The sequence below is a fragment of the Theropithecus gelada genome, chromosome 2, assembly GCF_003255815.1.
Source record: "Theropithecus gelada isolate Dixy chromosome 2, Tgel_1.0, whole genome shotgun sequence".
Taxonomy (NCBI): Eukaryota; Metazoa; Chordata; class Mammalia; order Primates; family Cercopithecidae; genus Theropithecus; species Theropithecus gelada.
Genome location: NC_037669.1, coordinates 71053125 through 71069820, shown reverse-complemented (window position 1 = coordinate 71069820; position 16696 = coordinate 71053125). Strand labels below are relative to the sequence as shown.

Sequence of the window (16696 nt, the reverse complement as noted above, 5' to 3'; positions counted from 1 at the left end):
TAGAGGGGCGCAGTGGCTCTCGCCTGTAATCCCAGCACTTTGGCAGGCGGAGGTGAGCGGATCACCTGAGTTCAGGAGTTCAACACCAGCCTGGCCAACATGGTGAAACCCCGTCTCTACTAAAAAAAAAATACAAAAAATTAGCCGGGCGCAGTGGCGGGCACCTGTAATCCCAGCTACTCAGGAAATTCAGGCAGGAGAATCGCTTGCACCTGGGAGGTGGAGGTTGCAGTGAGCCGAGATTGCGCCATTGCACTCCAGCCTGGGCAACAAGAGTGAAACTCCGCCTCAAAAAAAAAAAAAAAAAATTAGCCAGGCATGGTGGCACCCGCCTGTAGTCCCAGCTACTTAGGAGGCTGAGGCAGGAGAATCGCTTGAATCCGGGAGGCAGAGGTTGCAGTGAGCTGAGATCGTGCCACTGCGCTAAAGTCTGACAAGAGTGAGACTCCGTCTCAAAAAAAAAAATTTAAAAAAAAATGCAAATCAACACCATACTCAGTTACCACTTCACACACACTAAAATGCCTATAATTTTAAAAACAGACAATAATATATGTTGGCAAGGATGTGGAGAAACTGAAACCCTCACCTATTGCTGGTGGGAATGTAAAGTAATGCAGCCACTATGGAAAAGTTTGCCAGTTCCTCAAAGAGTTAAATATAGAGACTTACCATATGACCTAAGGATATATATCTAGGAGAATTTAAAATACATGTTTACACAAAAATTTGTGCCTGGGTATTTATAGCAGCATTATTGATAATAACCACAAAGTATAAATAACCCATATGCCCATCAACTGATGATTTTATAAGACAAAGCCTCACAAATTTTGTTTTTCCTACTTCATCTGAGGTCCTTGGACTCCCACAGATGTTATGAATGAGCTCAGGAGTTAAATGGACTCTCTCAAAATTATATGCAATATGTATGTGCATTTTTGCTCTTTTCTTGTAAGAGGGTCCCTAGTTTTATAAATACTCTCAAATGGGTCTAAAACTCACAAAAAAATTAAACAATACTGGTATCATGTAAGCATTACTTTGTTTTAAAAAATACAACTGGTTAAATTTAGCAGAATCCAGTACTCTGAAATCTAACACATGTATCACTACATAAAGTTTGATTCAAATCAGCTAATAAATTGTTTAATTGGTAGAAGCATAAACAAATATTTTTAAAACTACTCTAATTCATCATCCATTGCTTACTTGAATGGCTAATGTTTCTTGCTGCTGACGGGCTTCTTCTTGGGCCTTCTCTAATGCTGCAGAAAGTTCTTCTTTAGCTTTCATTTCACGGCTCAGAGCAGCTTCCTGTGCCTCACTATCCTTTGCAGCATTGGCTTTGTGAAGATCAGTAAGTTCTCTTAAAAAATTAGATTGAGTTTATAAATGTTGCCAGTCATCAGATAATAGAAAAAGTATTTCTTCAACATCCTACTCTGATAAGTCATTCTAAATGGGTTGCATATTTGTTCATTTTCTTACTTGTATGCACTATCCAGGGCAGCCTGAATACTTCGGTTCTTTTCTTCAAGTTCATCCATGTCTACCTGAAGACGGCCAAGATCTTTCTCCTGGCGTTCTACCACGGAATTCAGTTTTTTAATATTTTCTCTATGTTGTTTCTCCACCTCTTCTTTGCCATCAAGGACCTATATGTTATAAAAACAGACAAAAGTATTTTTCAAGAAATAACAACATGATAAATAATTGTATTCCAGCAATCTATAATAATGGAGAAAAATATATATATATTTTTAGACAGAATCTCGCTCTATTGCCCAGGGTGGAATGTTCTGGCTCACTGCAACCTCTGCCTCCTGGCTTCAGGCAATTTTCATGCCTCAGCCTCCCAAGTAGCTGGGGCTACAGGTGTGCACCACCACGCCTGGCTAATGTTTGTATTAGGTTGGTGCAATATTTTTAGCAGAGACAGGGTTTCACCTTGTTGGCCAGGCTGGTCTCGAACTCCTGGCCTCAAGTGATCTGCCTGTCGCAGCCTCCGAAACTGTTGGGATTACAGGTGTGAGCCACCCCACTTGGCTGAAAAATCTTATCTATTGTTTGAAAAATTCTTCTTACTACACCCCATTAAATCTTTTCAAATGCTCCATAACCATGGCCAACTGCTCATACAGGAAGTAATAACAATATATATGTAGAGAATTATGATTGCTATTCACCTGTTTCAAATGCTGCAACTCCTCTTCTAGCTCTTTAACTTTTTTGTTCAGTTTTGCAACCATATTTTCATTCTCCTTGTCTTTAGCTCTTAATTTCTTGATGATGTTAGAATTATGCAGCTGCTGTTTTGAAAGTTTTTCTCCTGGTGATGGTAAAAAAGTATAAACTCAAATGACAACTATTCCCTAAAAATCTCAATAGAATGTTTTATCTAATCAATAACACAAAATAATAGAATTTTTTAAAATCACAATTTTGTAACCCACAATGTTACAACTAATTTGGACAAGAATCATCAATGAATGTTAAAATTACTGAGTAAAAGGTTGTTGGGAAACTGGATATTGACACTGTCTTAAAGAATCACTCTCACATATCACCTACTAATTTTAAAGAGAAAAATCTGGCAGTCAACTCCTTAACTAAGCATTCAGTTTTGGCATCACCAATTATAGTACAGTTTGACAATATGTGCCTGCTGATGTGAGGTAGGTGTTCAATATCACCTAGATATTTCCTACTAGAAATATGATCTAAATCTAATCATGAAGAAAGTAACAAATTCCCAAACATGGGACATCCTGTGGGACAACTGCCCTGGACTCCACAGAGTCCTCAATGACATAAAGAAGAGAGAACTGTCCTAAATTGATGGAAGACTAAAAGGACATAACACCCAAATGCAATGGGCAAACTTTGGATCCTGGGAGAGAACAAATGATCAACTACAACAGACACTTTTAGAGTAAACTAGGATAAATATTTAAATATATGCTGGACTATAATTCTGAACTAATGCTGATTTCTTAGGTTTGACTATGATGTACCTGTCAAGGAAAATGTACTTGCCCTTGGGAGATGCAGACTGAAGAATTTAGGAGCAGAATGTTAAAGTATTTCTAACCTCCTTTCAAATGAGTTGACAAAAGGGTAGTGTATGTATGTGCAGAAAGATATGGAAGAGGTGTGGCAAGATGTTAACACTTGATGAATCTAAGTGATGAAGTAATCAGGTATTCATTGTAGTGTGCTTTCAGCTTTGAGTTTTACAGCTCTTTAGCTTTAAGTTTTCAAAATACTGGCCGGGTGCAGTGGCTCTCACCTGTATTCCCAGCACTTTGGGAGGCCGAGGCAGGCAGATCACCTGAGGTCAGGAGTTCAAGACCAGCCTGGCCAACATGGTGAAAACCTGTCTCTACTAAAAATACAAAAATGAGCCAGGCGTGGTGGTGGGCACCCGTAGTCTCAGCTACTTGGGAGACTGAGGCAGGAGAATCACTTGAACCTGGGAGGTGGACGTTGCAGTGAGTTGGGATCATGCCACTGCACTCCAGCCTGGGCAACAGAGTGAGACTCTGTTTCAAAAAAAAAAAAAAATTTCTGGGGCATGCAGAAACAGTATGTAATACCCTTGTGTAAAATGTAAATACTCTGTGAATATAAAATACTCCCATGTGAAATTGCTCTATTTTCTCTGTAAAAAGGTTCATTAAGCAAAAGAAGACATCAGTCCATTCTCTGACAAAATTACTAAATTATAAAATAGTTAACATTTGATATTAATATTTTAAATAACTTTTTAAAAATAAGGAAACCATGCAGTCAGCCTTGCCCTCGGTCTCCAATATTGTAAGGCAAGGCAGTCAATGACTTCAAGACAGCTTGAGAAAATAATTATAACAATTCTCCCTTCGTTTTTCTATTTTAGTGCTTAGAACTGTGTTTTATAATTATCTGTGTTCCTATATTTCCCTCTCACTAAACTAAGCTCCTAAAGGACAGAGTGTGTCATATTTATTATTATATCAAACATAATATTTGACATACTAACTCTTCAGTAAATATTAGTTGAATAAATTAAAAAGTTGAGTAAAGCTAACTTTGAAATGACTGCTTCCAACTGTTCTCAAACTCTACACTTTCTCTGGAAATTCACTTAGGTTCAATGATTTAAGCACAAAAACATTCATCCTACCACTAACTGTAATATTAACATTACAGAAATAAATATACAGCATTAGAAACAGTAAAACATATTATGGTATACCCATATAATGGACTTTAATGTAGCCATTAATAATGATAAAAAGCATTTAATGGCACAGAGAGATATAAGAGAAGGAAGATTGCAAATTAAATATATGATCTTAACTATGTTTAAAAATGCATGGAAAAATGCATTAAAACTAGAAAAAATTAATAGTTCCTTATAATATTGAATTATAATCTACTTTTCCTCTTTATTCATATATTTTCCTATAACTTCAAAACTTTCTACAAGTAGCAAGTATTACTCTTATAACTACAAAAACTTTAATTAACAAGAGAAGTAAAAAGAGAGATTCACTTGACCACCTTTTCCAAAACCTCCTGTCTTCCAGGATATTACATGAAGAAATTAATTCAGTGTCCATTTGTAATGATTTATTTCATGAATAGATCTTTAATTTCTATAATGCTGTTAATTTTATTTTATTTCATTTTTTGAGACAAGGCCTCACTCTGCCGCCCAGGGTAGAGTGCAGTGGCATGATCTCGGCTCACTGCAGCCTCCACCTCCCAGGCTCAAGCAATCTTCCTGCCTCAGCCTCCCGAGTAGCTGGGATTAGGGGCATGCACCACCACCACTTGGCTAATTTTTGTATTTTTAGTAGAGGCGGGGTTTCGCCATGTTGGCCAGGCTAGTCTCGAACTCCTGACCTCAAATGATCCACCCACCTCAGCCTCCCAAAGTGCTGAGATTACAGTCATGAGCCACCACACCCAGCCAACTCTGTTAATTTTAAATCTTTTCAGAGACAAAGGTGCTTAATAATTTAAAAATTAAAACAGTACAATGAAAAATTCACTACCAAATGCCAGAACAATACAGTATCATATAGTAGCCAAGCTATAAATCCCAGAATTACACACTTTGAATGTCTTGGTTTAAATGACAGGCTCTTAAGATCTGTTTAAAGTTTTCTTAGGGCAGCACACAAATTTCTGTCAATTTTACAGGGATTTATTTTTTTTTACTCCCTAAAAACAAAAGCTAGAAACACATATCTCTGTCTCAATATATCTTACTCCTCATTCTTCTGTAAACTGTCACCTACTATTTTTATGGTTTACGTCCAAACCCTCCTTGCTTTCAGTATTTTTAATTAGGAAGCATCAGCTAGTTATGTGGCAAGAACTTCTTACATAGTCAATCAAATACTTTACGCACCTTCTTCCATTAACCCTCGGATCTGCTCGTCTTTCTCTTTCAAAAGGTCTGCAGTTTCACTACTATTTAATCTAGTGGCAAGCTCTTCTTTTATGTTTTTGATTTCCTAATAAAAAAGAAATCTGTGAATACCATAAAGAATTACTTTCACTCTAAGTACAGTTCTCATTTTTCCCTCATCCAAAGAAGCTATCCATAATCACATTCTCAATAAAAGTCTGTAAGTTTTGTTCAGTTAATCTACTACCTTGGTTAACTAAGACTAAGAAAACAGCTTTGAAAATGATATACAAAACCTAAATTCAGATATACAAGCAAGTTTTAATATGAAAATATAAATGGGAATAAACTTCTTTTTTTTGAGACAGGATCTTACTCTCTCACCCAGGCTGGAGTGCAGTGGTACGATCACGACTCACCACAGCCTCAACCTCCCAGGCTCAGGTGATCCTCCCACCTCAGCCTCCTGAGTAGTTGTGACCACAGGCGCCTGCCATCATGGCCAGCTAATCTTTGTATTTTTTGTAGAGATGTAGTCTCACCATGTTGCCTACTCTGGTCTTGAACTCCTGGGCTCAAGCGATCCACCCTCCTCGGCCTCCTGAGTAGCTGTGACCACAGGCGCACACCAGCATGACCAGCTAACTTTCTGTATTTTTTAGGAGAGGCAGGGTCTCACCATGTTACCCAGGCTGCTCTCTAACTCCTGGGCTCAAGTGATCAATCCACTTCATCCTCCCAATGTGCTGAGATTATAGGCATGAGCCACCACACCTAGCCAAAAATCTACAATTTAAATGTTAATAGATGATATCCTTTTCACCTTACTTCTCTTTTTTCCAATATCAAAATATGATGAATGCACCCCTCAAAAATCTATGTCTCTATAGAGTTTAATTAATATTACTTTACATTTCAATTACCTTTTTAGCAGCATCTCTCTCTTTGCAGGCTAGTTGAACTTTCTTTTCTGCTTCTGCAATTCTTTGAGTAAACTCATCTTTCAAGGAAGAAATGCTACTGCTTTCTTCTTTCACTCTGAACATTTCACTAAATTTAAAATAATATTTGAGAATGAGGATGGTGTTTACATATCCCAAAGGTATATATTAGTTCAATTCTCAAAAGGAAGATAACTTTTCTGTGACATATACCTTATTAAAATAGAACAGTTTAAGGCCTATTAACTTCTAAGAAAAAAAATAAGGAAATTTCCCTTGTTAAATTTATTTTGAAACACCTCAAAGAAAACCTGTTAGAAAGTGAAAATGTCACCAATATCTGACATGCAAAAATAAGAGAAAAGTAAATACAATGATTCAATTCTGAATCTTCTTAAGTCCCATTTTCCCAATGAGCTCCTTATAGCAAAACTGTGTTATTGTATAATACAGTTTTCTTTAAATACATGTTTTAAATCTCTAATACTGAAAGACTAAAAATGAAAGGAGAGAGTTTTGCAGTTTTTGCAAAACGACTCTCTTCAACGGCAAAGGTAATATGGTAAAGACAATTAAAAGAGAAAAGGAATCTTTAGGGTTATACTTGAAAGCCATACAACTTTCAATAATGATAAAATTACAAAACATTTTAATTTCAAAAACATTCTTAAATATGTACAAAGTATACAGGCTTCCAGAAAATGTGTAACATTATTCACATTTGCAGAATACTTACTCTTTCAGGTTATCATAAGCTTCTTCTAGAAGTGCTTTTTCCTTACTAAGAGATAATAACTGAGCCTCCCTTTTTTCCAGCTTTTCATTCAGAAATTCAACTGTCTGGATAAGGCGAATACATAAAAATCAGAACACTTAGCTTTAAAAAAGACCATTTTTACATGCAGTTGTATCACTGTAACAAAGAAAACAGCTTTATCTCATAAAAACAATTAAGAACAATATGAGGAACACAGAGGATCCAGAACAAGAAGAACTCTTAGGCAGCTGATAGGAGAGTAAAAGTAAGTACAATCAAATAGCTAGTGGGAGTGTAAGTTGAGAAACCACTTGGGAAAATGATTAGGCAATATCTAGTTGGGGATCTACACACTCTTTGATACAGAAAATTTCACTTTTAGGTATAACTTAGAGGAGAAAATTCTTGCATAAATGCAGTAGATGACATGTATAAGAATACTTACTGCAGCTTCCTGGTAATAGCAAAAATCTGGAATAATCTGTGTATACATCAAAAGAAGGGAGATGGATGCAATCAAAAGAGGTCAAAGAGGGAATTTAAAGCCTCTATATCTTAGCTAGGTTGTGGATACACGAGTGTCTGTTTTCTGTATTATTCTTTACCTGAAACACGTATCCTTTTTAAAATATGATATATTGCATTTAAAAAATAAAAGTAGGTCGGGCACAGTGGCTCACACCTGTAATCTTAGCACTTTGGGAGGCCAAGGTGGGTGGATCACCTGAGGTCAGGAGTTTGAGCGCAGCCTGGCCAACATGGCGAAACCCAATCTCTACTAAAAATACAAAAATTAGCTGGGCATGGTGGCAGGCACCTGTAATCCCAACTACTCAGGAGGCTGAGGTTGCAGAATCGCTTGAACACAGGAGGTGGCAGTTGCAGTGAGCCAAGATCATGCCATTGCACTCCAGCCTGGGCAACAGCGAAACTCCATCTCAAAAAATAAAAACAAATAAATAAATAATAAAAGTAGAGGCCGGGCACGGTGGCTCATGCCTGTAATCCTAGCACTTTGGTAGGCGGAGGAGGGCAGATCACTTGAGTTCAGGAGTTCGAGACCAGCCTGACCAACATGGTGAAACCCCATCTCTACAAAAAATACAAAAATTAGCCAGGCATGGTAGCACGTGTCTGTAGTCCCAGCTACTCAGGAGGCTGAGGCAGGAGAATCACTTGAACCTGGGAGGCAGAGGTTGCAGTGAGCCAAGATCGCGCCACTGAACTCTAGCCTGGGTGACAGTGCAAGACTCCGTCTCAAAAAATATATAAAATAAAATAAAAGTAGGGCTGGACACAGGTTCATGCTTATAATTCCAGCACTTTGGGAGGCCAAGATGGGAGGACTGCTTGAGCCCAGGAGTTCAAGACCAGCCTGGCAGCACAGTGAGACCTCATCTCTACTAAAAATCAAAAAAATAGCCCGGCGTGGTGCGAGCCTGTAGTCCCAGCTACTAGATTGGATCAGGTGGGAGGACTGCTTGAGCCCAGGAGGTCGAGGTTGCCATGAGCCGTGATCACATCACTGCACACCAGCCTGAGCAACAGAGAGAAACCCTGGGAGCCGTGGTTGCAGCACTACACACCAGCCTGGGCAATAGGGAGAGACCCTGTCTCATTCATACATACATACATCCATACTAAAAGTAATTTTTAGAAAACTCATAAGAATTTTTAAATCTCCATAATGTATCAGTATAAAGCTAAACAAAAAGTAATGCTTAGAATGTCTCATTCCTTAGGTCCTGCTCAAACAGTGATAAACTTAAGTATAAAAAGAGTAGGAATGGTTCCTTTTTGGACTTAAAAAAATGAAGTCTTACCTGAGTTTGGTTTAGATGAACTTAGAAATCACTTACCTTCTTAAATACACTGAAATTCAAAAATATCTGATAGTAATTAGTGCTGGTTCCTAAGAATTCAAACTCCTATTATAATCTTACAGTACATAGCTATTACTAATTGAAATATTATTGCACAGCATTTTTGTTTGTGAATATTTAACCTGAATAACAGAATCTGGCACTTTAAAAAAAATTAAGTAATTCAATACATGGCACTTACAGGACATTTCTTCAAGACATCCTACATCTCAGAAGTCTATTAAAGATGCCAGATCCAACTCAATTTCTATATCTAAAAATCACAGTAAAAACCAAAACTAGGACTTAATGTTAGTTAAAGAATTTATATCACTTTCTTTTCACATGTATTGGGTAGAAGCAATTTGTTACTCCTAAGCAATGCTTTTGTTCCTTAGACATTTCTCTTTCTTGTTCATGTGAAATATAGCTATCAATAGATCTCAAAAATAACATAAACAGAAAACAAACTGAAGCAATATAAGGATATACACTCCTTATATATGAATGAAAATACTAATAACAGAAAAGCACCAATAATAAAAATCTTAAATTATCATTTAATATTTGCTACAAATAATGTAAACTTGCAAAAACAAATCCTGATACAAGAAAAACCATAACATTTAGGGTTTTTTTGGCACATCCATCTGCAAAGGAGGTGAAGATACATGTTAATGTAAGAAAATATTCCTTTGCAAACTGACATACTAATGAGCATAACAGAATTTGAAAGTGATAAGGACTCAACAATAAAGATGTAAGATGAAAATTTTCATGCTTAACTATATTGAAGTATCAACTTATTCTACCATAATTGCCTTGGAGAAATTTCAAATTATATTAACAATTGTTCAACTTCAAGGTCCTTAATGCTACACTGAAATGGCAAAAGCCTATGTTTTTAAATCTGTATGAATTATCATGCATCGATGAAAATATATTTTAAAACAAATGATTTAATCTCTGAAAAGTACATCTAAAAATCCCTTCCACTTACTAGAGTTACCTTGCAAACATCTTCCTTCTCAGAAAGTGCTTCTGGCTGACTTTCAGCAGGTTCACACTGCTCAGCCACCCTGTCTAACACAGTGTGTCCTTCATTTATTGGTGTAGAAGAAACCAAGATATCAGGCTGTTCACAGTTAACAGGAGTTGCACTTCGTCCACTTTCTTCCATTTCTGCTTCCTCAGTGGGTATAACTAATGTTTCATTTACTTCTTCAGATTTTCCTTCAGCAGATTCAACTGTTTTAGACTTTGGAGTTGAAGAATTAACTGTAATAGGCACTAAAGCATATCCCTTGCCTGACAATTCATCATCTGAATTGATTTCACTTACACTCCGGCTATCTAATGACTGTACACTAAATGAGTCTATTCTTTCAAAAGCGTCAGATGAACAGCAACTCTCAGTGAGTTTTTGGAAATCATCTAAACGATTATATTCAGGACAAGCAGATGCAGAGAGAAGCTGAAAAGATGTCTGCATCAAGTGAAGACTTGATTTTGAATCTGTAGTCTCTTGCCTCGAGCTCGCTGAGCTCTCACTTATTACACTTTCATGATCTAAAACTTCAATATCACTGGTGGTAGAAGTACCTGATGAAAAGGTACTAACAGGAGGAGAAGGTGTATTGCTCTGCCTGTCTTCATGTTTTTGTTCCTTAGGTTCCAAAGCCATGTCCTTTGTTTCTGCTGTGAGAGACTGTGTAGACATATTAGATATACTTTCCGTAGTTGTTTTCGCATCAATTACACTTTCAGATACTTTCAAACTTACAGTTGGCACCTTCATATCCGATTCTTTATTAACAGTTTCTTCATGCTTGCCTTCAGTTTTAGGTGATGAAGTACCTGCTGCCAGAGTTTCCCCTGAAACACACAAAGAGTCTTTTACTTGTGACTCAGTTGTTTCAGGAGTTCTTGACTGTCCAATGTGCAAGGATTCATGTAAGCTGCTTTTCACTTCTTCTTCTGGTCGTTGTGATTTTGCTGGAGGTTTTGATACCACTGGACTCTTCTGAATGGTCTGGACATCAGTTGGTGAGAGAAAGGCACTGAAGAAATTTTCAGATTCATCGACCACAGTCCTCCGAACTGGCTTTGTGATTGCTTTAGGAGAGGCTATTGGTGGACTCTGAGGTTCAGTGTTTGATTTCAACCCCCAGGTTGAAGTATCCCATCCTCCACTGACAGGCGAACTTATTCCTTTGATAAAAAAGTAAATATTAAAAAAAAAGAACACATATATGTTACATTAATATTTCATTCATCATTATAAATCAGCATAAATATAAATTTAGAAAAAAAATACCCTATGAAATACCTATAATTTGCACCTGCTAAACTTCTTGCTTACTAGATCATTAAGTAGTTTCCAAGTTAATACTGGGACTTAAAGAAGAAAACTGGTGTGAGTCTACCTGAGAGGAAGGAGGAGCACAGACAAAAGACTGGGTCTGGCCTGGACTACCAGATGCAAGTATGTTATTCCTCCCTACAACAAATTAAGGAAGTAACAGTATATGTTTTATAACCCACAGAAAGTCTAAGATACCTATGATTGATTTCATAATAAGTGGCTTTACTTATCAATATGAAATAAACTAATATGAAACTGACTGAATATGTAGGGCCATGTGCAGTCACTGAAAAATTACCCTACCTATTCAGTCAGTTTCATATTAATTTTTACTTGTAATATCAGTAATATAGTTAAGAGGCAGACAAAGGGCAACACTCAAAAACTGAACTCAGTGAGTATGGAGGTTCATACCTATAATCCCAACACTAGAAGAATCATTTGAGCCCAGGAGTTCAAGACAAGCCTAGGTGACGTAGTGAGACCCCTGTCCTTACAAAAAAAAATTTAAAAATTAGGTGGGCCTAGTGGCCCACATATGTGGTCCCAGCTACTCAGGAGGCTGAGATGGGAGGATCATCTGAGCCCAGGAGAAGCTGCAGTGAGCCATGATCGAACCACTGCACTCCAGCCTGGGTGACAGATCGAGAACCTGTCTCGAAAACAAACAAAACAACAAAAGCCTCAAACCAAGATGCTGGTGAGAAATGTTCTTTCGCGAAGATCAAATTAAACTGATTGGAATGGTAAGTTTTAGAGAATAAATTCATTTTCATCCACTTAATCACAGGCTGATTTTCTAAATTCCACTCTCCAAGCCCACTCTAAGAGGAGGTTTTGTTCTCAAATTCTAAATTATGTCAGAAATTACAATGTCATTATGAATTTCAGAAATGTGTTTTTAAGAACTATTGCTCTTTGACATAGATCTAGGTAGTTGACACTAGGGTTTTTAAAAAAATACTGCAAAGAAAATGACTACTTTCTTGGGGAAAAAGGTAATTATCATATCAGTCATACAAATAGCTACTATTAAAATCCTGATTTTTAAAAATGGCATAATCAGGATCTTAAAAATGGTATATTTGTTAAAATATTTAAAGCATTTCTTTAAAAATGTTTTCTTTTCCAAATTAAAATGTGGCTGAACAAAATATTCACAATTAGAAGTTGGTGGAGAGAGCACAAGTAACTAAAAGCTTCTAAAAACTATCAAGCCTTACAGTAGCATCTATCCTTTAATATGACTTCAGGCCAGGCGCAGTGGCTCACGCTTGTAATCTCAGCACTTTGGGAGGTGAGGCGGGCGGGCCACCTGAGGTCAGGAGTTGAAGACCAACCTGGTCCACATGGTAAAACCCTGTCTCTACTAAAATTACAAAAATTAGCCAGGTGTGGTGGCGCAAACCTGTAATCCCAGCTACTCAGGAGGCTGAGGCAGGAGAATCACTTGAGCCCAGGAGACAGAGTCTGCAGTGAACAGAGATGACACCACTGCACTCCAGCCTGGATGACAGAGCCAGACTCTGTCTCAAGGAAAAAACCAAATATATATATGTAAATATATATATGACTTCAAAACCAAATATATATATGTAAATATATATATGACTTCAGTTAGGATGAAAAGTAAGTAGAAAACTTCAGTTTGGAGGCATAGTTCTACACATCCATTTGCATAATATATCCAAACCAGAGAAAATCAAAATTAAAGATGCAAATGAACAACCAAGATTATGTCTGATTAATTTAAACACATTCAAAGGATGACAGGAATTAATGTTGCCTCTTGGAGAATACTTTATATAATCCCAGGGTTATCTGGCATCCATCAAAATTATACCATTCTGAAGACTATGGTCATTTTCAGAAAACAAATATCCTTACATATAAAACCTATATTCTTTCTTATCTAAAGTTTAGTAATTCTAATTAACTGGGGCACATATGAAAAAAAACAGTTACTCCAGCAAGGTTATATGGCATCCTGAGGATCATGACATACACACATGGACTAAAATGCCTTAAAATGAGGTACCTCAAATTTAGGTCCTGACTTTTCACTGATGTAAAATTAAGAACAGAAACCAGAAAGGAGTAGTCAAGCACATCTCTTATCCTTTTTCACACAAAGGTTCACATCCCCCACACCTGCAAATCTTTACCCCACACATCAAATGCTAAACTGCTCCTTAGACTTAAGGGTCAAAAGCAACTGAATGAAGATCCCTGAAAGATTAAGCTCAATGAAACTGCAAGAGAGATTTGGCTATTCAGAAATAAAATGTGATACAATCCAAAAATCTTGGATCACACATTCCTTGGGTAATACCTCCAGCACATTCTAATCCTCATCCTCCGTGTGACCTAGAGCAAGTTACTTGGCCATTCTGGGCCTCATTTTCCTCTTATGTAAAACACAGATATAAACTAAGCTCACTCTGGGAGTTGTTCTGAAGATGAGAAGGCCATAAAAAAGCACATTACAGGTTTACGCCTGTAATACCAGCACTTTGGAAGGCCGAGGCGGGGGATCGCCTTAAGTCAGGAGTTCGACCAGCCTGGCCAACATAGTGAAACCCCGTGCCTACTAAAAATACAAAAATTAGCCGGGCATGGTGGTGGGAGCCTGTAATCCCAGCTACTAGGGAGGCTGAGGCAGGAGAATCGCTGGTACCTGGGAGGCGGAGGTTGCAGTGAACCGAGATCGCGCCACTGCACTCCAGCCTGGGCGACAGAGTGAGACTCCGTCTCAACAACAACATAAAACCACATTACGCGCTACCAAGCGTGAAATGCTCACGGAATGTTAGCGATTGTTCTTCCCTTCCCTGATGATTTACGTACTTCAGATCTTGGATCCCAACAGTGCAGGAGACGCGAGGCAATTTGAGGTTCAGGTTCGGGAAGGTTGTGCTTGGAAGTTGCGGCGAGGGAGGGCTTGAGGGCAAGACCAACCAACCAAGTCCCCTGTCATCGAAGTCCACAAGCCTCGCACCCACGACCAAAGACAAGGGGGAACCTGGGGCTGGGTTTTCCCTCAGGAAAACGGCAAAGACCGACTTGGAGGCTGAAGCAGCATTAGGGAATGGGCCGGGGAGAAATTACTTCCAGAGAACTCTCTCAGCAAGGAAGGACCCCTCTCTACACCACTTAACCTGTCTGCATCAGGAGAACAGCAGCCTCCGAGAGCCGGGAACCCCGCTCCTCTCTCTTACCCGGCTCTCCATACGGAATGGTCTCGGCCCAGATGCTCGGCTCCTCTTCCTGGATGTCCAGAACCCTGTCGATGGACTTCTGGGCCTGGGACAGGGCCTGCTTAGCGAAGCTGGAGAGCTGGGAGGCGTTGAACCAACTCATCGCCCCTCCTCAGCCGGCAGTAGCGGCGGCAGCACCAAGCGGGAAGGTCTCAGGCCTGCGGAAGGGTGCAGAGGAACGGCTTGGCTCCCTTTTCCACTCGGCTAGTTCTGTCAGCGTGTGGCCATGACCCCGAGAGCCTCCCGCGAGCCCGGGATGTTACCCTCTGCCGTTCCCGCACAGCTGAGATGAAGGGGCCCGTGTGCGCATGCGCCTGCTTCTTCCACGTACACAGCAAACAAACCTGGCAGCCTAGAGTCCGGTCGACAGACGGAAGAACAGAAGACAAGAACGTTGACGTCACATCCGGGAGCGCAGGGTTGCCCTTAGTTACCGAGGAACGCGGAAGGGTTTCTATTGATAGCGATTCCGTGCTTACAGCAGTTCTTAGCGAAGGGGGAGCTATGGCTACCAATAGAGGTCGATTTCCCCGGAAGGAATACTCCAGTTTTCATGTGTGTGCTTTCCAGGAAAACAGTTCACGTGCTAAAAGCTTGCACCTTGCCAGCAATAATTACAAAGGGAAATTTGGGCCTCACATTTCTCTTGGCCCTTTGTCTCAAATATTTAATAAGCTCTGTATTAACTTGGTATTATAAGGAGAAACACTTGTTTGGGCTTGCCTAAAAGGCAGGATCACGTATGAACACTGTGTCCAACCCGTGGAACACATGATGCATAAAGCACAACCTCTCTCTCAAAACAGCAGCAAACTCATTGCTGCAGTCAAAATACCCCTAATACTGTGGTCTATCGCAAATTCCTATGTTGAAACCTAATCTCCAATGGGACAGTATTAAGGGGAGCCTTTAGGAGACGATTAGATGATAAGGATGGAGCCCTCATGAATGGGATTAGTGCCCTTATAAGAGAGGCCCAAGGGAGCCCACAGCAAGAAGGCACCAACTCTAAGCCAGAAGAGCAGCCCTCACCAGACACCAACTCTGCCAGCTCCTTATCTTGGACTTCTCAGCCTCTAGAACTGTTAAGAAATAAATTTTTGCTGCTTATAAGCCACCTAGTTTATGGGAATTTGTTACAACAGTCCAAATGGACTAAGACACCTAGGAAGCACTAAAGCTGTTATCCTTACAATGTGCACTGTGCATATTACTTAAAATATAACCTTTTCTGTGTGCATTCTCTTCAAACATTTGGACATGGAAAAATACCTTAAACTGGTGGCCTTCCTAATCCAGTCTGCAGCTATATTTGGTTTGAGCCCAAGTTAAAGACAAAATCCTATCAACATTTAAAAGCCAGACTTCATTCAAAAATCTAGATTTCCAGCTGCTTTTGAAAAATATGAATACCAAGCATGGGAATAGTCAGCTAGAGTGGTCACCAATAATTTTCACTCACTCCAGTTTGCCACAGACCTCTATCACTCATCTTATTACACCCTCCCTGCTGTGGTCATTTACCTTATATGCCTGCCTCCCATATTTGAATATTTTACCTCACTGCAAGGAACTCTGCAAAAAAGAATTATTTTTCTTTTAAAAAATCAGATTGAACCCCTTAAGAAGTTATAATCATCTTCCAATAATTTTGTCTAACTACAATAAAAATTTGCATGTTAAAACTAACAATTTAGTCATTTACACAAGTAGTACTAAGTAACTCAAGTACTTTCAAAGAGCTAGTCTATAGAGGAGATTTGGGGCAGATTCGGGTTGAAATTAGCTATATAATTACAGTTCCAAGACTTCTAATTGTACAGCTTTGGCTAAATAACCTACCTAAACTATCTAAAACTATTTATTCAGCTCTCAGATGGAGATAGTCACCTTCTTACAATGCTACTTTGAGAATTATTATAGCACCTATATGGTGTTAAATTTTAGTTCCTTCACTTTCAAAATTGTAGGCTGCATCTGTAACTTTTCAGGTAGAGCATATAAATTTATTCCGTGTGGTTTTATAATAAAACTTATTTGTCAATTTGTAGCTAGAAAGATTAATGAAAACTTGAGTGACACATAAGTAACCAAAGAACATTTGAACAGAAAA

General features: G+C 38.7%; 1 protein-coding gene across 2 annotated transcripts in view; it reads right to left on the bottom strand.

The window, feature by feature from the left end:
* TMF1 (TATA element modulatory factor 1) overlaps positions 1–15005 on the bottom strand; it is a 31105-nt gene extending 16100 nt beyond the window's left edge. Inside the window, exons 1-8 of one of the 2 annotated variants that reach the window (XM_025377925.1) lie at positions 14545–15005; positions 9962–11172; positions 7079–7182; positions 6325–6451; positions 5402–5507; positions 2190–2332; positions 1492–1658; positions 1213–1369 (exon numbers count right to left, since the gene is read on the bottom strand). In XM_025377925.1, the coding sequence (XP_025233710.1) occupies positions 1213–1369; positions 1492–1658; positions 2190–2332; positions 5402–5507; positions 6325–6451; positions 7079–7182; positions 9962–11172; positions 14545–14686 (2157 nt within the window). In that variant the 5' untranslated portion in view covers positions 14687–15005. The remainder of the gene's footprint in view (positions 1–1212; positions 1370–1491; positions 1659–2189; positions 2333–5401; positions 5508–6324; positions 6452–7078; positions 7183–9961; positions 11173–14544) is intronic. The other variant, XM_025377926.1, reaches the window with a different exon arrangement.
* Between the last annotated feature and the right edge of the window lie 1691 nt (positions 15006–16696).